Genomic DNA, 24106 nt, shown 5'->3' with positions numbered 1-24106 from the left:
GGGAATAAAGAGGATGTGAAGGTATCTGCTCACTCAGCTGCTGAGACTTAGTCTAATTATAGGATTTAGAGCTGGCATGGGCCTTAGAGATCATCTAGTACAACCCCTTCATTTTAAAGATGAGGAAACTGAGACCCAGAGAGGTAGAGTGACTTTAATGTGGTCACAAAGTTAATCAGTAGGGGGCAGCTAGGTGGCACAGTGGATAGAGCACCGGCCCTGGAACCAAGACCTGAGTTCAAATCGGGCCTCAGACGCTTGACACTTACTAGCTGTGTGACCCTGGGCAAATCACTTAACCCCAATTGCCTCACTAAAAAAAAAAAAAAAAAGAATGCATCCACATTCGGAGCTATTCCCTTTCAGCTTCTCAATATAAAACATTTATCAGTTTGAGTTTCTGTGCTCCCCTCCTATTCATTATTTTATATTACCAAATATGACCTAGTAGGGAAGATTATCCATTTGTTGTGGTGAGTTTATATCTTAGTTTATTCTTCTTAATGTGTTAAGCAGGTTTTGAGTGATACCAAAGGAGATCAAAAGCCTCTCCCACCAGAAGTCATTTTGTCTCCAGAATAGGGGTTCTTTACCTTTAGCCCCTTTGGTAGTCTGGTGAAGCCTATAGACCCCTTCTCAGAATAATGTTTTTAAATGAATAAAACAGAATAAATTGGGCTATAAATGTAATCTGTCATACTGAAAAGCAGTGATAAAAATATGTATATTTTTGGGGCAGCTAGGTGGCACAGTGGACAAAGCACTGGCCCTGGATTCAGGAAGACCTGAGTTCAAATCCAGCCTCAGACACTTGACACTAGCTGTGTGACCCTGGGCAAGTCACTTAACCCTCATTGTCCAGCCCCCCACCCAAATGTATATTTTTAAAAACTGAAGTTAATGGACCCTCCCCAAGTTAAGATACTCCTGAACTAGAACATCTTGGAATAATTTGCATTTAGTGCCTTTGCCCTATTCAAGTTAGCATTCTTGGCTGCTTCACCTCCCATTCCTGCTACTGTTCATTTAGCAAGCTATCTCTGGAGGTTTTTCCTTTTGTGGTCAGGAAGAAAACCACATTCATTATTCAGTAAAACTCTCAAGGAGCTGCTTTAAGAACCTCTTGACAGGAAAAGCTTCTTGCAAAGGAAAAATTGGACCAATATGGTGGGGACCTCAGAAGTGTAATATATTACTCAGAAAAAAATATAATAATAGAAACTTCCTAATGATGATTTTATTTGATTGTATATATCTATTTGTTGTTAAAGAATTTGGCCAGGTTACAATTTCTTCCTCTATAAAATAAAGAGCTAGGTCTAGGTTAGGGTCCTTTCCAACCCTGGATTTTATTATTCTGTGAGTCTTTAGAGAAAAGATTTAACAAATGTTAATGTTTATACTTCTATGCAGACACTTCAGAAGTCCCTAAATTATAAGAAAGAATAAGTCCCTTATTCTTTCTTTTAGATGCACTGTAGTTTTTCCTTCTTTTTTCCCCTATGTATATACATGCATATGTGTTTGTATGTGTGTGCATGCATGCACATGTGTATTTCAATACAATAATTTTTTTTTTTAGTGAGGCAATTGAGGTTAAGTGACTTGCCCAGGGTCACATAGCTAGTAAGTGTCAAGTGTCTGAGGTCCGATTTGAACTCAGGTCCTGGTTCCAGGGCCGGTGCTCTATCTACTACGCCACCTAGCTGCCCCCTCAATACAAGAATTTTAATGAGCACCTACCATTGGGAGGCAGTATGATACGATGGAAAGGATTCGAAATCAAATGACCTGGCTTCAGATCCCTGTTCTGCCACTATTAAATAGTAGAAGGCCATGTGTGTAATCTTGGGACAATTGCTTAATCTTATTGAGCCTCAGTTTCCTCATCTTGACTTCTGGCTTCCCTACCAGCTCTAAATCACTGTTGCTATGAATTCTTTGAGATAAATGGCACTATTAAAAAAAAAAAGGTTTATTGCATTTGGTTCAGATGAAGTTAGGAGATGAGAGCATAACCATGGAAGACTCACACTTGGCATGTTTTACATTTCCACCATTTTGTGAATTAAGGAATACTTATTTTTTCCAGATTACCTTCATAAAGAGACTACCATCCTCGCTCATGTTTTACCCCTTTAACTGAATCACAGTATTTCTTTCACTGCCATCTTGTTCTTTAGATCTTTTTTTCCTGTTGCTCTCAAAAGGTTATTCACTTCAGCCAAAATCAAAGTAGGAAAATAAAAAGAATGTTTGCCCCTTTATATTCTTTTCTTGTGATTGGATTTTGTATTGTGTCACTCCCAGTGGCAGTGTAAGCTTCATTTGGATGTTTAGCCTAGGTGGAGATCTGTATATTGCTTCATGTGTTCTGCTGTCTTAAGCACATTATCTTTATAAGCAAGATGACACCAGTGATTGGGATTTTCAGCCCTTACCATCTCGGGTATGTTCCTTCTATAAGTACAAACAGTGTAAAGGTTACATGGGATCAAAATGTCTAGCATTTTTATTACTGAGCATAATCCCTAGTGGTTTGCCAAGGGGAGCTGGCAATTTGATCTTTATTGACTCTACCATCTCAGAAAATAAAGAAAAGTGGTAAAAAGTGAAAAAAGTAATTGGGAGTAGCAACTGTGGAACAAAGCTGTCATGAGGAAGATTGATTCAGTTGTGGCAGAGGAGCACTATTGATTGTGAATCTTTAGCGAATTAAAAAAAGCTATATGCTTTAATCCTCTTTTTGTTTTAAACTGTGGCAACTAGGAAGGTTCAGTTAGGATAAAGATCTACTTGGAAACACTGTATGGGAACCTTTTTAATATTTTTCTCAAGAAAATTGAGTTATATTTACTTTAGAAAAAGTCATAGAAGGCAGAAATGGGAGGATTTCCATATTATTCTTTGAGAATAGTAGAAAAGTATAGCCCCAAACTTGGAAATGCAGAGTGTGGGCTCCATCCCCTTGTATTATTAAACTGGTATTTTGATGCTGAATATTAGGTTATCAGGTCATGTTCGGTGCCCAGCATAGGCTCTTGGACACAACAGGTGGTCAAGGAATAATGTTTTAAAGGGTGAAGAACCAACATTATTTCACAAAATTTTGCAATACATAGATAATACTCAGACTGTGTTTTTTTGTACCATTTGGCCTCATCTGATGAAAATTGGCTGGTTGTTCATACTCATAAATGCCAAAATCTTTAAAAGGGGAAGAATTATGAACAATTTAATTAGGGTCAAGTTTCAACTTCTCAGTTCTAATCATTTATTAAGCCAAGTTTTCCTCATTAGTCATTACTGTCTGCCAGAAGAGAGAATGTGTATAAATTTCGCAGAAATGTGAATTATGCCCCTTTTCATTTCCTAACTCAGTTGCTGAATACTTTTTTCATACTGACAATTTTAGGTAAGGCATGGGGGCTCACAAGCTAACAAACAATTAGCCTATATGATACAACTAATTCAGTTCATTCAGGCAACAACTACTTATTAAGTGCTTACTATACACTAGGCATAGCTCTAAATGCTAGAGATATAAAGAAGGGCCTAAGCACTGTCCCTCTGCTTAAGGAGCTCACATTCTTTTTCTTCCTCAATTACATGTAAAAAAAAACAATTTACCATTCATTTTTTTTTTCTTTGTGGGGCAGTGAGGGTTAAGTGAATTGCCCAGGGTCACAGAGCTAGTAAGTGTCAAGTGTTTGAGGTCGAATTTGAACTCAGGCTCTCCTGAATCCAGGGCTGGTGCTTTATCCACTGCACCACCTAGCTGCTCCATTCATTTTTTTTTTTTTGAAAAAGACAAAAACCAAGAAATAAAGTTTATTGAAAGCCCAGGAAAGGAGTTAAATACCAATATTTTGACCCAGGATTAAAAGAATAGAGTATTTGAGATCTGCAGTGGCCTGTGGCTAAAAGCATTACACTGTGATTTGTGTTTGTAAAATACCTTAGTGCCTCCAAACTCATTTATGCTTGCACTAAAGTGTTGTTGTGTACCTGAAGTCATAGAAAGAACTTTAAGTGCCAACCTCTTCCATGTCATGCCAAGATTTGATTTAAACATTTGAAGATGAATCCTAGATATATGAAGAATAACTTTCCTTTTGTTATTCAGCCTGTCTTCATTTAGGATGGCCTCAAGCCCCATGTCCTGTATGATTTGTAGTCTATGTAGTCCAGAGTCAGGACCTCTTCATAGCCCTATACGCAAACCTCCAGGGGCAGACAATTTGCACTAGGCTGGCCCAATAAAGTTTGATCCGGTAACAATTCCATCATGTCCACCTTCTTTGTGAGCTCAGCATCCATGGAATTCAGTTCTCACTTTGCTTCTTCGATTTTCACTTGAGCAAGAGAAGGATTCGGCATTAAGTCTAAATAGGATTCCAATGTCTTCTTCAAAGGTGCAGTCTGTTGTTTAAGTTCAGCCAGTTTCAACATTTCCATGGAGTCTGACAGTAAATACACTGTTTCCATAGTCTTGCACCTCTCTGAAAGTGCCATTAATGATTGATGTGACAGAGAAGCATCCATTCCTCGAGCTGAAAGTTGCTCCTCTGCAGCTTTGATTCTTAACCTGAGGTCATCAGATTTGGCTTTTAGGAAATCTATATTTGAAATTTTACTGTCAACTTTGGCTTTTTCCATAGAAAGACGCAGCTCTGCTTTCTTGAGGTCCTCTCAGAGACATTTTTCTAGTATTAGGGTTGCAGTTAGATTTTTTTCCCAGTTTGCTCAATTCAACCTCCATTTCTTCATTTCTGGCTTTGGTGTGAAAAAGATCAGCAGCCAAACTCTTCACCGCAGGGATAAAACTAGCTAGGGAGATATCCTTTGTTTCAAGCACCAGTGAGCTGTCAACTAAAGCATTAAGATGGCTGCTTCCAATACTAGAGAGACTGGTGAAAGACAGATTGACACTTTCCATGAGAAGATCCTGGAGATAACTTGGCTTCTGATTCATATTCTCTTGCCTTCTGTTTCAAGTCTTCTGCTACCAAGGAGACATCCCTGTCTCATGCTGTGTTGCATTCTGAAAGGTGATACAAGATATCTGTGGTCTGTGGATTCACCTCATGTTTGGGAATGGGCTGATCACCAAAAATCTTTTTCAACCATGAGGCAATCTTCTCAGCCTTTTCCTCCTCCTCTTTCTGCTCCTCCTCTTGTCCGTCCATAGCTTCTGCCCAAAGGGTCTGCGGCTTCCGCCACGGCCCATAATGCTCCGCCTACCCCATTAATTTTTTAAAATTTTGAGTTCCAAATTCTCTCCCTCCCCAGAAGGCAAGCAATTTAATATAGACTATACATATGAAGTCTACAAAACATATTTCCATGTTAATCATGTTGCAAAAGAAAAACAGAAACAGAAAAAAAAAGGCAACAAAAAAAATAAAGTGAAAAAAAAAAGTTTGCTTTGATTTGCAATCAGATGCCATCAATTCTTTCTTGAAGGTGGATAAGAGCTCGCATTCTAATGGGAGGGACAGCATATAAATTGCTATGTACATAAAACATATATACAGAGTAGATGGAAAATAACTTCTGAAGGTAGGCTCTGGGGGTGAAGGAGTTTATTAGGAAAAGACTGTTGCAGAAAGTAGGATTTGAGCTGAATCTAGGAGGAAACCCAGGAAACTAAGAAGCTCAGGTGAGTAGGGAGAGTATTACAGGCCTGTAGTTGAGAGAGGGAGTATCATGTGTGAGGCCCAGCAAGCAAACTGTTATAGTTAAGTCACAGAGAAATGTAAGAAAACTGGAGAGATAAAAAGGGACTGGGTTGCAAGGGGCTTTAAATGCCAAACAGTAGTTTTTGTTAGATCCTGGAGATAATAGAGAGCCACTAGATTGATTGAGTAAGGAACTCATGTGGTCAGACCTGAGCTTTAGGAAAATGACTTTGGCTGCTGAGTTGAGGATGGATTAGAGGTAGGAATAGGGGTGGGATTTGAGTCAGGAAGACCAATTAGAATAATTAGCCCATCTGAGATGTGATGAGAACCTATACGAGGGTGGTAGCTGTGTGAGTGGAGAGATAAGATTGGTCAACACATTGGGCATATGGGAAAAGAGAGCAGGGATAAGCATTTATGTAACACCTACTCTGTGCCATGCACTGTGCTAAGCACTTTTAAAAAAATGTATCTCATTTGATCTTCATAACTACCTTGCAAGGTTGGTACCTTTATTATACTCATTTTACAGTTGAGGAAAATGAGACAAGCAAAGGCTAAGTGAGTGACAAGGTTAAATGACTTGACTGCAGTCATATAACTAGAAAGCATCTGAGGCTAGATTTGCACTCAGATCTTCCTCACTCCAGAAATAGTGCTCTATCTACTGTGCCACTGATTGCCACTCATCCCATATACTGAGTGCAAGTAAGAAGCTGTGGATAACTTTGAGTTTTTGAACATGAATAACTGGGAATATGGTGGTGCTTTTGGCAGTAATAGGATAAATGGGAAGAGGGGAGAGTTTATGAGGAAAGAGTTTGGATATGTTGACTTTGAAATGCCTATGGGATATCCAGTTTGAGATGTTCAAAAGTAGTTGTTGATCCAGGACTAGAGCTGAGGAGATAGATTAGGGTTGCATATGTAGATATAGGAATCATCTGCATGGAGGAGGTGATAATTGAACCCATGGAAGCTTTTTTTGGCAGTCTAATGAATGTTATTGACCCTTTCTCAGAATTGTTTTTAAATTCAGAAACAAAATACATTGAATTACAAATAAAACTACCTGGAAATACAATTATCAAAATATTTTAAGACTTAAGTGGACTGATGATGAGTGAAGTGAGCAGAACCAGGAGAACATTGTACACAGTAACAGAAGCACTGTGTGATGATCAACTGTGATACACTTGGCTCTTCTCAGCAATGCAATGATCCAAGACAATTCCAAAGGACTCATATTGGAAAATGCTCTCCACATCTAGAAAAAGAACTGTGGAATCTGAATGCAAATTGAACCATACTATTTTTACCTTTTTGTTGTTTTTTTGTTGTTTTTTGTTGTTTTTTGTTGTTTTTTCTTTTTCTGAGGTTTTCCCCCTTTGTTCTGATTCTTCTTTCACAACATGACTAATGTGGAATATTTTTAATGTGATTGTATAATATATAACCTATATAATATTGCTTGCCATCTTGGGAAAGGGGGAGGGAAGGGAGGGAGAAAGAGAAAAAAATTTGGAACTCAAAATCTTATAAAAACAAATGTTGAAAACCATCTTTACATGTAACTGGAAAAAATAAAATACTATAAAGATTGAAAAAAAAATTTAAACAAGTTCATAGATCCTAAGTTTAGAACTCCTGATATACAAAGAAAAAACAGGCCCAGGTCAATACAGGAACAGCAGTAATAGAAAAGAATCCTTAGATTACTCTTACCTCCTGAAAGACGGGTGATAGACTACAGAAAGACATGGGAATTTTTGGATATGGATAGTGTAGGGCTTTATTTTGTTCGACTAAGTATATGTTAAAAGGGCTTTTTTTTTTTTTGAGGGGTGGGTGGGAGGAAGATAAAAAATACTTGTTGGGACAGCTAGGTGGCACAGTGGATAAAGCACCAACCCTGGATTCAGGAGGACCTGAGTTCAAATCCTGTCTCAGACACTTGACACTTAGAAGCTGTGTGACCCTGGGCAAGTCATTTAACCCTCATTGCCCAGTCGTCCGTCGTGTTCCCCCCCCCCCCCGCCACAATACTTGTTAATTGAAAAAAATACAAATTAAAAATTCTTAGCTAACAGCAATACTTCCTTGGTGAGAATATAATCATACCCATTTTATTTAATACTAGCTCAGAAAATGAGAGTTGTTTTTTTTCATTCTTGTTCAACATAAGTTTGATAGTTATACTTTTGTATTTTCGTTAAGATTGTCATGGATTTTAAGCATCCAGATGGTCGTACGGTGTCAGTTATGCTGCCCCAACGGAGTTTGCTGGTGATGACAGGAGAATCTAGATACCTTTGGACCCATGGGTATGTGTTGAGACATCTATGTTGATAGTATTGTAATGATTGGAACAACGCCACCTACTGGAGACTTACTATAGGAAAGCTCCACCATGAGGAGAATGCCTCAGAGGGCAAGGCCATGCGGCTTTTCCTTGGCGTCAGTGATGTTTGCTCATGGGTACTGTCTATCAAGGCTACCAGCCAATCAACTTGAAGAGCCTCCCGTTTTCTGGGAGGGGACAGGAAGGAGGAAGGAGGGGCTACGCGGACAGCTCGGTCTCTTTTTGGGTTCCTGCCTTCACCGTGGTGGTGGCGTCAGAGGACTTCACAGGAAAATTGAGGAAAGATAGGATTGCCAGGCAGTTGGAATTCTGTTCTCAATCTTTCTCTTTCTATATTTCAATAAACCCTTAAAAACCTAAACTCGTTTTATCAGTGATTTTAGTCAGTTTCCCCCAAAACTGGGGGAACAGATTAGAACCCACATTTAGAATCTTAAATTACACAGTATACTTGTCCTATAGAATTCTGAGATAAAAGTGTTCTTAGAGATCATTTAATCCAACCCTCTCACTTTATAGAGGAAAAACCTGGTGTCTCGAATGGGCAAATGACTTGTATCTGCTGTAACACAGCAAGTCCATTCTGTAGAGTTAGTAAGATCTTTCATTCCTTCTTGCCTTGACTTATGAATAATCTTATTGTGAGGCACCCAACGAGAAGCTACTACAGCCCGTTTAAATAGGGTAGATTGCTATGTGAAAGTTTTTTGCTTCTCTGTAATGACTGTCATGCTGTGATCTATACTCTGCTTCCTGCTTAAAGACATTAAATGGCACATTTTATCATTTTTGCAAAAATTTAAAGAAACTATGAACTGGTTCTAAACATTGACTGATCATGACCTCTTTAAAAGCAATCTGCCTTTTGGAATAATTGCTCAGTTTTTAATGGGCAGTTCCAGCCCTCACTGTATACAGTAGATAAACTGTTGAAGGGGAACGTGACCATGTGACCTACTAGCTTAGTAATAAACTTGGAAGTAAGAAACTTGAGAGTCTAGCTCTGTTTAGCTTGATTACAGCTGTTCATACCTTTTTAACTTACTAAGGAATTCCCTCAGTTAAAACATCTATAAAACAAAATGAACATTTTCCTTGTAACTTTATTAGTAAAATATTGCCATCTAGGTGACACAGAAGATAGAGCTCTGAGCCTAGAGTCAAGAAAATCTGAGTTCAAATCTGGGCTCAGATATTCACTCACTAGCTGTGTGACCTTGGGCAAGTCACTTGACTCCTATTTGCCTTAGTTCCTCATTTGCAAAATGAGTATACACTAGAGAAGGAAATGGTAAACCACTCCAGTATCTTTGCCAAAAAACCCCAACCCATAGACTTTGTCCATAGGGTCACATAGAGTTAGACACAACTGAATGACAACAACAAAATTTACCTTACACACCATTGTCAGTTTAATTTTTCTCAAACAGCACTTTTATCAGAATCTGAGTTGAGCAAGATCTCAAGGGCTGTCTAACCTATTTTGTAAATGAACAGTGATACATTCCACAACCTAGCTCTCTGTCTCTCTTTTTTTTGTTGTTGTTTTTTTGAGGACAGTGAAGGTTAAGTGACTTGTCCAGGGTCACACAGCTAGTAAGTGTCAAGTGTCTGAGCCTGGATTTGAACTCAGGGCCTCCTGAATCTAGGGCCAGTGCTTTATGCACTGTGCCACTTAACTGCCCCTCCACAACCTATCTAACTGTACATCTAAGCTTTGCCTGAAGGTCTTCCATGCAGGGGACCCCACTTCCTTCTAGGACAGCTTATTCTCCTTTGGTATAACTAACTGTATAACTAACAAAATTTTTCTTTATCCTGACTGCTTATTTTGTATCCGTTCATACACGTCTTCCCAGGTTTCTCTAAAACCATTTCTTTCATGATTTCTTATGGTTCAATAGTATTTCATTACTTTCATATACAAAATTTGTTCAATCATCTCCCAATTGATGGGGACTTCCTTAGTTTCATGTTTTTGCTGCTATAAAAAAAAAAAAAGAGAGCTGCTATCAGTATCATTATACATATGTATTATTTTCCTCTTTCCTTGATTTCTTTGGAGTATAGGCCTAGTTAGTAGTGGTATCACTGGGTCAGAGGGTTGGTATGCACAGTTTAGTAACTTTGGGGGCGTAATCCCAAATTGTTTCCTAGAATGACTAGACCAGCTCTACCAACTGTGCACTAGTGTACTTGTTTTCTTGTAGCCCCTTCAACATTTGTCATTGCCTTTTTTGTTGACTATACTAATCTGATGAGTGTGAGATAGAAAGAACCTCATGGTTGCTTTGATTTTCATTTTTCTAATTATAACTGTTTTGGAGTATTTTTCATATAGCTGTTGATGACTTGGATTTCATTCTTTGAAAATTCTCTGTTCATATTCTTTTTTTCTTTTAAATAAACATTTTTATTTAATGTTTTGACTTCCAGATTTTATTCCTTCTTTCCTTCCCCCCTCCCTCCCTAAGGTGTTAAGCAATCAGATATAGATTATGCAAAACATTACCATATTAGTCATTTCATATAGGAAAACTTGAATTTTAAAAATGAAAAGAAAGTGAAAAGTAGTATGCTTCAGTCTGTATTCAATCAATATCAGTTCTTAGGAGGTGGATAGTATTCTTCATCATTAGCCCTTTGGGATTGTCTTGGATCAAAGGATATGAACAGGCAGTTTTCTGATGAAGAAATCAAAGCTCTCTATTGCCATATGAAAAAAATGCTCTAAATCACTATTAATTAGAGAGATGCAAATTAAAACAACTCTGAGGTACCACCCGACACCTATTAGATTGGCTAATATGACAAAAAAGAAAATAATAAATACTGGAGAAGCTGAGGAAAAATTGGAACACTAATGCATTGTTGGTGGAGCTGTGAACTGATCCAGCCATTCTAGAGAGCAGTTTGGAACTATGCCCAAAGGGCTATAATGCTTTGCATACCCTTTGACCCAGCAATACCACTATTAGGACTTTTTCCCAAAGAGATCATAAAAAAGGGAAAAGGACCCACATGTACAAAAATATTTATAGCTGCTCTTTTTGTGGTGGCAAGGAATTGGAAATTGAGGGAATGCCCATCAATTGGGGAATGGCTGAACAAGTTGTGGTATATGAATGTAATGGAATACTATTGTGCTGTAAGAAATGATGAGCGGGTGGATTTCAGAGAAAACTGGAAGGACTTGCATGAACTGATGATGAGTGAGATAAGCAAAACCAGAAGAACATTGTACACAGTATCAGCAACATTGTGTGTTGATCAACTGTGATGGACTTGCTGCTTCTCAGCAATGCAATGGTCCAGGTTCATTCCAAAGGACTCATGATGGAAAATGCTCTCCAAATCTTGAAAAAAAAAAAAAAGAGAACTGTTGAATCTGGATGCAGATCAAACCATACTATTTCTTTTTTTTCATCCAAACTTCTTTATTAAATATTTGCTGTTTAACAAAAACATTTACTTAATTCAGTCCTAAAGAGTCTCAGGGCGATGAGCCTTCTATATTAGAAGCCTTCCACAAAAATTTCTCAGGTGTCTGAGAAGAAAAGTATTTGCAGAAGATGCTTCATTTTAAAAGTTGATTGCTTTCCCACAGGATGCAGCTAGGTTTGCTTCCCTGAAAGCTTCTGATACAGTCAGAGGGGCATGACAAGCTCTTGCAACATCTTCACAGGATGCTCCATACTCCAGGGCAAGGGCAGCTTCATTTACCATTTCTCCAGCACCTGCTCCTGGAATATGTGCTCCCAGTATTCTCTGTCTGTTGATTTCTGAGCAAGATTGTTGTTGTTGCTGTTGTTTTTCTTTTTTGAGGTTTTTCCTTGTTGTTCTGATTCTTCTCTCATAACATGACTAATGCAGAAATATGTTTAATGTGATTGTACCTATATAACCTATATCAGATTACTTGCTGTCTTGGGGAGGGGAGGAGGGAGGGTAGGGAGAGAGAAAAATTTGGAATAAGAAATCTTATAAAAACAAGTGTTGAAAACTAAAAAAAAAAAAAAAATCATATGCCACAGGCAGCTAGGTGGTGCAGTGGATAAAGCTGGATTCAGGAGGACCTGAGTTCAAATCAAGCCTCAGACACTTGACACTTACTATCTGTGTGACCCTAGGCAAGTCACTTAACCCTCATTGCCCTACCAAGAACAAAAAACAAAACAAAAAAATCATATGCCACAGCTTGTTTAGCCATTCCCCAATTGGTGGCCATTTCTTTGATTTCCAATTCTTAGCCACCACAAAAAGAGCTGCTATAAATATTTTTGTACAAATAGGTATTTTTCTGGTGATAGAATATTATTGTGATATAAGAAATGACAAGCAGAATGATTTCAGAAAGGCCTGGAAAGACTTGTATGAACTGATGTATAGTGAAGTGAGCAGAATGAAGAGAACGTTGTACACAGAGAGTAATATTGTTTGATGAAGAACTGTGAAAGACTTAACTGTCCTCAACAATACAATGATCCAAGGTCCCAGTCATCCCAAAGTACTATTGTTGAAACATACTATCCACCTCCAAAGAAAGAACTGATATTGATGGAACACAGACATAAGCATGGTATTTTTCACTTTCTTTCATTTTTTTCTTTTATTCAGGTTTTCTTTATACAAAATTACTAATATGGTAATGTTTTACATAATCGTACATGTATAACATATATAATTGCTTACAGCCTCAGGGAGGGTGAAGGGGAAGAAGGGATAAAAATTGGAACCCAGAACTATAAATAAAAATGTTTATTACTTTAAAAAAAACCACAACCCAAATAGGTCTTTTTCTCTTTTGGGGGATGTCTTTGGGATATAAACCTAGCAGTGGTATTGCTGAATCAAAGGATATACACAGTTTTATGTTCATATTCTTTGACCATTTACCAACTGGGAGAACGGCACTTACTTTTATAAATTTGAATTTTGGAAATAAAGCCTTTATCTGAAAAACCCTGCAACCACTAAAATATCATGAGTAGGAAAGTGTTATGGTCAGACCTATGTCTTAGGTTTATAACTTTGGGGCTTTCTAGAGAAAGGTTTGGAGAAGGACAAGAGTGGATTTGGAGAGAACAATTAGGGAGCTATTGTAGTAATCCATGCAAGATGAAGTAAGGGGCTGTGTGGTGTGGTATGATTAGAGAAAAGGGGTAAGACTCAGGACACATTGAGGTGAATCAGTTAGTCATGACAGTTAGAGATAGAAAGCAAGTCAAAGATGACTCATAGGTTTTAAACCTGAGTAACTAGAAAATCAGTGGTGCCTTTGGCAGAAATAGAGAAGTTAGGAGTCGATTTAGGGTACAATATGATGAGCTGTTTTGGACATTTTGTGTTTAAGATACTTATGAGACATCCAAGTGGAAATGTTAAACAATTAGTTGGAGATTCAGAAATGGAACTCAGGAGAGGTGAAGGCTAGATATGTAGGTTTGGGGAATTATCTACATAAAGAAGATAGTTTAAAACAGGTTGTTATCAAATCACTGAGAGAAGAGAGGGAGAGAGCCCAGTATAGAGGCCTAATGGGTTGAATTTATGTTATTTGTCAGTTTGAAAAGCCTGTCACTTGTGCCTCTATTCAAGTCATGTATAAAATATTAGCACAGGCCAAGTACAGATTCTGGGAACGTTCTACTCTTTCCAAGTACTGTTTCCAAGCTGACATGGAACTATTAATCATCATTATTTTGGGGGACTAGGCATCCAACCAGATGTGACTTCACCAAATTGTACTATTGTCCAGTTTAATCTCTCAATCCTGTCTACCTGAATAGTATATATGACTTTGTTAGATGCTTTGCTAGATAACTGCATCCTCCTGATTTACCCAGCTGGTTAACCTGACATGACCTGTTCCTGATGCAAGATTTCATTCTTTGTATTTGTATCCATAGCATAGTTTTTGACACATAGTAGGTGCTTATTAAATGCTTTTTGATTGATTGGTTAAAGGAAACTATGCTGGCTCTTTTTGATTACCACTTCCTTTTTTAGATGTTCATTAATGATCTAATTAATCACTACTAATAGTAATACATTCTAGAATTATTAAATCATGCTCACTGATCTATAATTTGCTAACTTCTCTTTCCCTTTTTTTGAAAATCAAGATATTGGGGGCAGCTAGGTGGCCCAGTAGATAAAGCACTGGCCTTGGATTCATGAGGACCTGAGTTCAAATCCAGCCTCAGACACTTGACACTAGCTGTGTGACCCTGGGCAAGTCACTTAACCCTCATTGCCCTGCAAAAAAAACCAAACAAACAAAAAACCCCCAATAAAAACAAAATTTTCACAAAAAAAATCAATGAAAATCAAGATATTTACCTTTATTCAGGCTTGCAGCACCTCTTCTGTTCTCCACAGTCAGTCAGAGATCACTGTCACAATGGATAGTAGCTCAGTAGTCTTGTCTTTCACTCTTTTTGTGCCCTTTGATATAATTTGGGGTAGCTAGATGGCACAGTGGATTAGAGTGCTGGGCCTGGAGTCCGGAAGGCATCTTCCTGAATTCAGATCTGGTCTCAGACATTGACTAGCTCTGTGACCCTGGGCAAGCCATTTAACCGTGTTTGCCTCAGTTCCTCATCTATAAAATGAGCTGGAGAAGGAAATGGCAAACCATTTCAGTATCTTTGCCAAGAAAACTCCAGATGGGGTTACAAAGAGTCAGCAGACACAAGTGAAAATGACTGAACAACAACAACAAATATTATAATTTATTTTAGCCCAGTTTATCAAGCTCATCAAGGGCAGCTAAATGCTCCTATATTATCTCCCTATTAAATTTGGATTTCAATTCCATTTTAGCCATTTTTTCCTATACAAATATTTTTTCCTTGGAAGGAAAACAGGCTATGTAAGAATTGAACAGCTCTGGTTTGTCTTTTCTTCCTCATCATTCCATGTACTCAGAACAATACCTAGCCCATCTTTGATCCTCCTAATTTCTGCAACATGGTTTTAAAATATACCCTGACATTCTTCTCAGAGAACTGTGCTGCACTTGTGTATCCTCTGGTTTTCTGCTCTTGTTTTCATCTTTTGTACATTTGTACATATCTTATAAAGATCTGAGTTGGTAATAAGTTATCATTGTGTCATTTTCCTGATTACTTACCTTCAATGATTCCCTGTTGTTTCTGACATAAAGTCTAAACTCTTACATTTTAGCCTCTCCCTTCATCTCTACTCCAGATAAGCTGCTGTTACTCATTATCCTGTGAAAATACCTCTTACCTTCCATCTTCTACTGTTTTGCTTTAAATACTCTTTCCCTCACTTGGGTTGGTTTCTGTACTACCTTCCCAACTCTTAGTTTATTGTTCAAGACCTTACTCGACTCTCATATGTGCATAGAAGTTTCCCTGACTATCCCAGGTTTCTCTGAGCACCCTGACTTGAAGTGCTCTCACCCTTCTCTGAATTCTCATAGCACTCCTGGCTCATATAATTTATGGGGAAATAGTGATAATCTCTTCTTTTGTCTTAAATAGTTACTCACCTTGTATTGGTTTTTTAATCTTTCCACATTTACTTTATCTCCCCACATAGACTTTTTGAGATTAGAGACAGTCTCATACATCCTGAAAGTCCCACAATGTGTAGCCTAGGGCCTTATAACAACATACTATACCCTTAGTAAATGTTTATTGATTTGATTGCAATCAGCTAATAAAGCAACTTCTATCTCTTAGTGTAGAAGGTCCTGTATCTTTATAAACTGTTCTTTTAGGAGTTGTAACATTTAGTTAACTTTCTTTCCTTATTAAGAAAAATATATCATTAAATATTTTCTTTTTTAAAAAAAAATGTTAAATAAGGTTAAGATAAAAAGTATGATTCTTGATAGAGGGAGTCATAAAAAAAAGAAAACTTACAAATCCAAGCAACTAACAATACTGAAAGCATAGAAAACTAGTAATGAAGCTCTTCTCTTTGCTAGGCCTTTGCCAAAATTAAATTAAGTTTACTAATATTGAAATCAGCATTCAGTTGAATGAATCCTCTTCCGGGAATAAAGAACTCTGAAGTCAGGTCAGTCTTAGAAAAACATGGAAAGACTCGCATGAAATAATGAAGATTAAAATGAACAGAACCAAGAGAATGTTGAATAACAGCAATATTGTTTGAAGAGTAACTGTACTTAACTCATCTACAAAGGACTTATGAAGGAAGATGGTATCCACCTCCAGAAAAAGAACTGATAAATAGAAGGATGCATAGTATGGTTGTGTGTGAGTGTGTGTATGTATTTGTGTGAAAGTGTATGTGTATATGTAAGTGAAATGGTTACCTTCTCTAATGTGGGGTGGGGAGTCAGTTCAGAACTTAAAATGTAACACACAAAAAATAAACTAAATTTTAAAAATAAACAAAACTAAATTAAAATTTTAAAACTAACTCTAGGAGAAACTAAGTGGCACAGTGGACAAAGCATCAGCCCTGGATTCAGGAGGACCTGAGTTCAAATTCAGCCTCAGACATTTGACACTTACTAGCTGTGTGACCTTGGGCAAGTAACTTAACCCTCAATGCCCGCCCCTCCAAAAAACAACAACAACAAAAAACTCTGAAGTCATCAGTGATAAAGGATCCCTAACAGAAAGGAACCCCTTTGAAAAAGTAATTAATTTTGTTGACAAAACGTCTATGTTATTATTTCAATTCCAGAACCATAATCAGATCAACTCTTTTGCTTCTGGAAAGGGGGTGTGAATCTACTTGCTTCTGGGTTCGTTCATAATTTTTGTCTGTAACTTTTTTTCAAACCCACATATCCCTCCTGGGCCACCACTCCCCTTTCTGTGGTGCCTTCACTTTGAAGTTCCATAAGGTTAGAGATTGTCTTTGTTTTTGTATTTCTTTTCTCCATTCTTAGCATTTAGCTTGGCACATAGTAAGGTCTTAATAAATGCCTTTTCATTCATTCATTCATTCTGCCAAAGTTCATTAGTGTTTAAATTGACTAGAAAGAGGTCCAAGGTACTCTCTTATTCTTCTGAATTTTCTTGATTTAAAATTATATATTTAATCCCCTTCAGAAATTAGCAGTCATTTTTTTGCTTGCTCACACCTCCCACAAATTACCTTCTCCTTTCAAGTTACGACTTTAATACCTAATAGCTTGTGTGACTAGGGACAAGTCTTTTAACCTTTCTGATTTCCTCATCTATAAAATGGAGATAATAATATGTTTGCCACCAACCTTTTAGCTTTTTTCAAAAGAAAAGCATCTTATAAACTGTAGACTACATAAACATAAGTGGTCACATAAATCTGTTGCTATTCTCCAGTATTGTTCCAATAATATTTACGTTTAAAAGTCATTTATCCATTTTCACACCACTCTTTCATCCCATTCAAAAATCTAGACTTTCTGCCTATCTAGATCTGCCTACCTTGACCACCCCCAGACCACAATAATTATACCCTCCTTTAAACTGTTAAAGAACATTCTACTGCTTGGCTATATACTGCTATATATAGAGTGTCCCAAAAGTCTTATTGTACCTTTAAAGCTTCAGTAACTTCAGAAGTCTAAATGCAATGCACTTACAAAAATATCACTGAAAAGTTCACTATTTAAATTTCTTTTCTACTTACTTAGTTTTGTGAATTTTAAATAATTTAAAATTTTAACAAAATGAATACCCTTGCATTGTGACATTTTCTAGCTAACACTTTCTCAGATCAGTGGATTGATAGAGGAAGTCCTTCTGTTTGTCCACCTCAGTCGCCTGAGCTTTCTCTACTAGTCTTTTCTTGTAAGGACACATATTGTTATTTTTTCTATACATGTATATATTCTACCCTCAACTACTGTAGATTGTAAATTTATAGTAGACAAAGATAATTTCTTCTACTTTTTTTTCTCACAATGCTTCTTCCAGTGTTTTACACATAATACATGCTTAATTAATGTGTCTTTAATTTATGTTATCCCATTTGTACTTTTTATTGTTTAATCTGAAATATTTCATTAAGATAAAATGTTAACAATTCATTGTACTTGCCTCTTTCTTTTACAAAAAGAATCACTCCCAGAAAATTTGATGTTATTCAGGCGTCTGAGGGACAGAAAAGTGGAATTATCACTAGTGATGTTGGAAACATAACATTAAATAAAAGAGGAGTGCGGACCTCATTTACATTTAGAAAAGTGAGGAGAACACCTTGTGATTGCAGTAAGTATGTAATCTTTCTACTGTAAAATCAACTTCACTGCTCCTTGTATAACTATAAGTGAACAGTAAAAAGGCTACAATGGAAAATGAATGAAACAAAGTATTCTTTGAAGTACAATTAACTATTGGTCTAAGCATAAATTTGTTGGTTGTCAAGATTCAAAATTACTTCTCATTAGCCCAACAGGGGTGCTGAATCTGACAGATTGTTGCATAGTCAGTTGCCCTTAAGGGGAATAAACACTGATTTCTTTTTAGTTGACTTGGAACCCTGGAAAGGTGGAAAAGAAGTACACTGTAATAATTGGCATTTATCTTGTATGACATACATAGTGTTTTACAAATATCTCATTTTGCCATTAAACCAATACTGTGAGGTAGGTAGTATTAATCCCATTTTATAGGTAACAGACATGTCCATAGAAGTGCTTATTAAACTGAAAAATCTTAAGCTTAAGCTTAGCAAGACTAGACCATTTGCATTTAGTCATGACAATAATAGTAAGATGCCCTTAATATGCTGGGAGTTTCCACTTTTACAGCACATAATACATTTTTCTAATTTCTATGCATGATAAAACAGAAACAAATTACAGGTCATCTAGCAGAGTAATCCAACTTTAATCATAGGACATCAGGGCAGTCTTTAAAATAACTTTTTGAGTTAAAGATTCTTCTTATTGCATTCTCCAGAATTAGTATAAATAAATATCTTTGGGAAATCTAAAATCTTCACAGGTAACAGATTACCTTGACAACCGTCAAGACCAAAATATTTCTTTGTTTATTTTTCTAAAGGGAACTTAAAGCATAAAATTCCTTATCAGTCAACAAGTCTTTATTAAGCAGCTGTCATGTATCTGGTACCTTGCTGGTTGTTATGGGGGAGCCAGAAAAGTGGAAAACATTGTCCCTCACCATCCAGGAGTTTAGAAAGATAAGTTTATTGGGCAAATATTTCATTGACACCTTCCTGGTATGACATTGATATATTCAAGAAGCCTCTATTCTGAGCCCAAAGCTATCCACTGGAAAGTTATATTATAGATTTCAAAGATTGTTTTTTGTTGTTGTTTTTGTTTTTAGTAACAGAGGTAATTCTTTGGTAACTCAGATGTTCATAATTTGCAAGAGAATTAAAGTGACTGAAGTGATAATTAATTGCATTCAGTCAAAATTCAGCCAGAATACATACTACTCTATTACTGAGGGGTTTGTTGCATATGAACTTTCTTTTCTAAAAGATTTAGAAACTAATGTTTGTGGTTCTTTCTCTCTTAAGAAAAATTAATAAGAAATTTAATGGATATCAGTTTAAAGATTTCTTTGTATCATTATATCTTATTCAGGTTACCCTTTGGTCTGTGACAGTCAGAGTTTTCATCAGAATGAAGCTTTCCCCTCCTTCCCAGAAAATGACAAAGAAGCCTCAGAACTGGAACAGGTGTATGTCCATAGAGTTTATGAGGAGATAGCAGAACACTTCAGCAGCACAAGGCATACCCCTTGGCCCCAAATTGTGGCATTCCTGAAAGCTTTACCAAAGGGCTCAATAGTGGCAGATATAGGATGTGGAAATGGAAAATATCTAGGCCTGAATAAGGAGATATATATGGTAAGTCAACTTCATCTTTGGTTTTCTTGAGTTTTTTCAGAAATAATTATACTTGCCTCCACATCATGCAAATTTTTTTTTCTTCAAAGGGATTTTGCTTTCATTGGTATAGTTTTTTCGTTCACTGATGCAGATCACAGACCCACCAGAGCTTTATAGATAGCTGGTCAGATTCATTACCTAGTAGCCAGCTGTCTAATGATGAGCTTTTCTGAACTTGGCCAGGCGGGTACCAGATAACATGTCTGCAACGGGACCCCTAATTAAAGGCCAGTAGAGATGGGCACAGCTCCCTATTTTTTGACATAGGCACAGGAAGACAGCATCAATTACACATCACTCTGATGTACTGGGTCTGGTGGCAGTATAATTAGCATTTTTGACAAGTGTTCAAAACATTATTTACATAAAAAGCAAAGTGAAGAATATTATGACTACTTAATATTTATTCCAAGCTTAGCAGGGGGAAAATATCTTCTTCATCTTTAGATTTATCAGGTAATAACAGTGTTTGCCTACTTCTTGAAAATATTGTTCTAACCCAGCAATGCCATGATTACGTCTATTTTCCAAGATGACTAGGGAAAATGGAAAAGAACCTCTGTGTTCTAAAATATTTATAGCAGCTCTCTTTGTGTTGGCAAAGAACTGGAAATTGTGGGGATGCCAGTCAATTGGGAAATGGCTAAACAAATTGTAGTCTATGTATGTGATGGAATATTTATTTCGTTATAAGAAATGATGAGCTCAATGATTTTAGAAAAGTATAGAGAGACCTGCATGAAATAATAAAGAGTGAAATGATCAGAACCAAGAGAACATTGTGTACAGCACAGCAGTATTGTTTTAAGAACAACTTTGAGTAGGGGGGCAGCTGGGTGGCGCAGTAGATAAAGCACTGGCCTTGGATTCAGGAGGACCTGAGTTCAAATCCAGCCTCAGACACTTGACACTTAACTAGCTGTGTGACCCTGGACAAGTCACTTAACCCTCATTGCCCTGCAAAAACAAAAAAACAAAACAAAACAAAAGAACAACTTTGAGCGACCAAGCCATTCTGACCATTATAAATACCCAAATTAACCGCAAGGATCCTATGAAGGAAGATGCTATTTGCATCCAGAGAAGGAATTGACATATATAGGTGTACATATTTGTGTCTGATGGTAGATATCTCTATGTTTGAGGGGGTGAGGATGGATAAAATTACATGATAACTTTGTTGTGTATTTGAAAGGAATAATAAGTTGTACATAATGGATCTGCTATTTCATGTATGATCCGCTATTTTTCTATTCTACTTTGTTATAGAAATGCTTGTTTTATTTCTTAAATTCAGAATGAAATAAATATTTTTTTGAAAAAAGGGAAAAAAGAAAATGTTTCTACATGTTGATGTCCCTTTAAGCATGAAACATAATATACTCATGGCCTTTGATCCCTAAGTCTTCTGTTCTTAAAATGAGTTCTTTTTTAATTTTGTTTAACTTAAATAAGGCAGTGTTTGATACATTTGAAAATTCTACCAAGTGTCAGTAATTTAAAACATTCTGAGGAGTCTGCTTTCACCAGATTGCCCAAGGGTCCATGACATAGAAATGTGAAGATAGATTTGAGAAGAGAAATGCAGGATAATTATTGTTTGATGATAGGTTAAAGCACTTGCCAATAGTTAGATGGATGACTGTGAATGAAAAAAACCCATCCATTGGACCCATTAGATGGGTCTGGTCATTTCTTTTTGAGGAGTATACATTAGACCTGGTGCATTATTTCCAAACATTGCCTGGCCTTTCTTCTATTGGAGAAAAAAAAGAGTATATCAGTACTGTTAAGAACTGCACTCATGAAGGTGAGGTTTTCGTTCCTCACTGCTATTATGCTCCTCGTTGCATTTTGCTGTATTTTTCCCAAAGTAAGATTTGCTTGCTGAAGGCTCCCATGTTATCATTATAGGTAGCTGAATTATATCTCTAGAAAATGAGATTGTCTTATTGGGATGTTAGATTTCTTGAGGCAATTCTATGTAAAGAAAAGAATGCTATCATGCTACCAGAAAACCTGGGCTTAAATCCACACTTTGTTGATTACTAGCTGTGTGACCATGGGCAAGTCACTTACCTTCTCTGTGTCCCCTTTTTCTCAAATGTAAATAGAAAAGATTTGACTGGACAGTTCTTAAGGGCCTTTGCATCCCTAAATCTTCTGTTCCTAAAATTATTTATATTTTACCTTGTTTAACCTAAATAAGCCAATGTTTGATACATTTGAAAATTCTACCAAGTGTCAGTAATTATAATGAGTGACAAGAACCAAAATGGAGTGTGTTTATTATTTTGAGCAATATTTTAAGGTAAAGTTCCTTAGGAGTTGTTATCTCTTAATTGTTCATGGTACTTTTCACTATGCCAAAAGATATCTTCTGTGCATTGAGTTCTGATCTAGAATATGACACCTATTTAATAATAGACCAAAAATGAATGATCTCATATCAAATAAGAAAGAAACACCCTTGACAGAATGATTGATATCTCTCCATTCTCAAAAGGACTGAGGAAACTGCCGATCATTGCTCATTATGACAACAAATTGTCAGGGTAAATAAAAACTTGAGGTGACCACTTCTGTCTAACTAAATCTGTTTACAATATTCTTCCTCCCCTTCAAAAGTTAAATCAAGAGGCAATGGCTGGGATAATTAATTGCTAATTTATTGCTTAGTATTCCCTAAGCACCTAGCACTAAGCACCATACCGTCCATGGGCCATGGTCCATATGCAGTGATCTTTGATATGTAGAAAGCTAAGAGAAGGTGTACAAAGAAATCTAGCAAAAAGAGACACACCCAGGAAGGCATGTGAGGACACACCAGGCCTTGCATGGATCTGTACAGGATCACACAAAGCCCTGGGTCTTTGTGTGTTCCTGTGCAGGTCACTCTCAATATCCCGGGTAACTTTCTGTCTATGAGTTGTAGAACAGTTGCTGGTCTTCATTGGTAGGGGGAGATTCTTCTCTGAGGCTTCCCTACACTGCAACCACAGTTCTGGACCAAACAGACAAAAAGTGGGATTACTTTATTCACTTTCAAGTTATGGCCATTGAGCAGCTGTCACCACATAGTCTATAATTTAAAGGCAGATGTGTCTTCTGAGTAACTATAGATAAGGATGTGCTGTTATAAGACCGTTGGAGGGGCAGCTAGGTGGCGCAGTGCATAGAGCACCGGCCCTGGAGTCAGGAGTACCTGAGTTCAAATCTGGCCTCAGACACTTAACATTTACTAGCCGTGTGACCATGGGCAAGTCACTTAACCCCAATTGCCTCACTTAAAAAAAAAAAAAGATTGTTGGAGTAGTAGAAACTTGCTTGTGATGATGGCTCTGTATTTTGTAGGGAAAAACAACCATATGGTGTTTTACAAAGAAGCCTGGGATTTCAAACTGTGGAGATGGAGATGGAGATTGGGATGTCACATTCCAACTGTTTGCACATTTACTCCTCTCATCCATTTGTTTTGTTTCATTAATTTGGGCCTTGGATACCTATGGTGTCTTTCTTTTTTTTTTTTTTTTTGCCGTTGTTTTTATTTATTTATTTATTTATTTATTTATTTATTTCCCATAGCATGTAAAGATAGTTCTCAACTTTTGTTTATACAAGTTTTCCAATTTCAGATTTTTCTCCCTCCCTCCCCCCTCCCCTAGACAGCAGGTAATCTGATATAGGTTTTATATATATATATATAATAACATTAATCATATTTCTGCATTAGTCATGTTATAAGAGAAAAATCAGAGCAATGATGAAAAACCTCAAAATAGAAAAACAACAGCACCTATGGTGTCTTTCAAAGTAATGAAAGCCATCCTGGTCAGTTGAATGTGGTCCTTCTTTTACTTATACACATTGAATCCATACATGGTAATAATACCATGAGCCCAGTCTGGTATTCATGAAACATCACTCAAATTATAGCCCCTGGTTCTCGGCAGCTAACAGAAGTGACCAAGTGACTTATTAGTTTCCAGTTTTAATTTCACATGAAGTTCAAACAATACACTTATACTCTAATACTCTCTGTTATAGATTGGTTGTGATCGTAGTCAAAACCTCGTCGAGATATGTGGGGAAAGGCAGTTTGAGGCTTTTGTCTGTGATGCCCTGGCTGTGCCCATTCGGAGTGAGACATGTGATGCTTGCATTTCCATTGCTGTTATTCACCATTTTGCAACACCAGTAA

General features: G+C 37.0%; 1 protein-coding gene across 1 annotated transcript in view; it reads left to right on the top strand.

The window, feature by feature from the left end:
* The window catches only part of ALKBH8 (alkB homolog 8, tRNA methyltransferase), a 55875-nt gene that overhangs the window by 29335 nt on the left and 2434 nt on the right, over positions 1-24106 (top strand). Inside the window, exons 8-11 of the mRNA XM_043991222.1 lie at positions 7902-8008; positions 18097-18248; positions 19598-19863; positions 23953-24102. Of these exons, the coding sequence (XP_043847157.1) occupies positions 7902-8008; positions 18097-18248; positions 19598-19863; positions 23953-24102 (675 nt within the window). The remainder of the gene's footprint in view (positions 1-7901; positions 8009-18096; positions 18249-19597; positions 19864-23952; positions 24103-24106) is intronic.

This window comes from Dromiciops gliroides, chromosome 3 (genome assembly GCF_019393635.1).
Source record: "Dromiciops gliroides isolate mDroGli1 chromosome 3, mDroGli1.pri, whole genome shotgun sequence".
In the NCBI taxonomy this organism is placed as follows: Eukaryota; Metazoa; Chordata; class Mammalia; order Microbiotheria; family Microbiotheriidae; genus Dromiciops; species Dromiciops gliroides.
The sequence above is the reverse complement of the archived record's forward strand: the minus strand, read 5'-3'. Positions and strand labels throughout refer to the sequence as shown.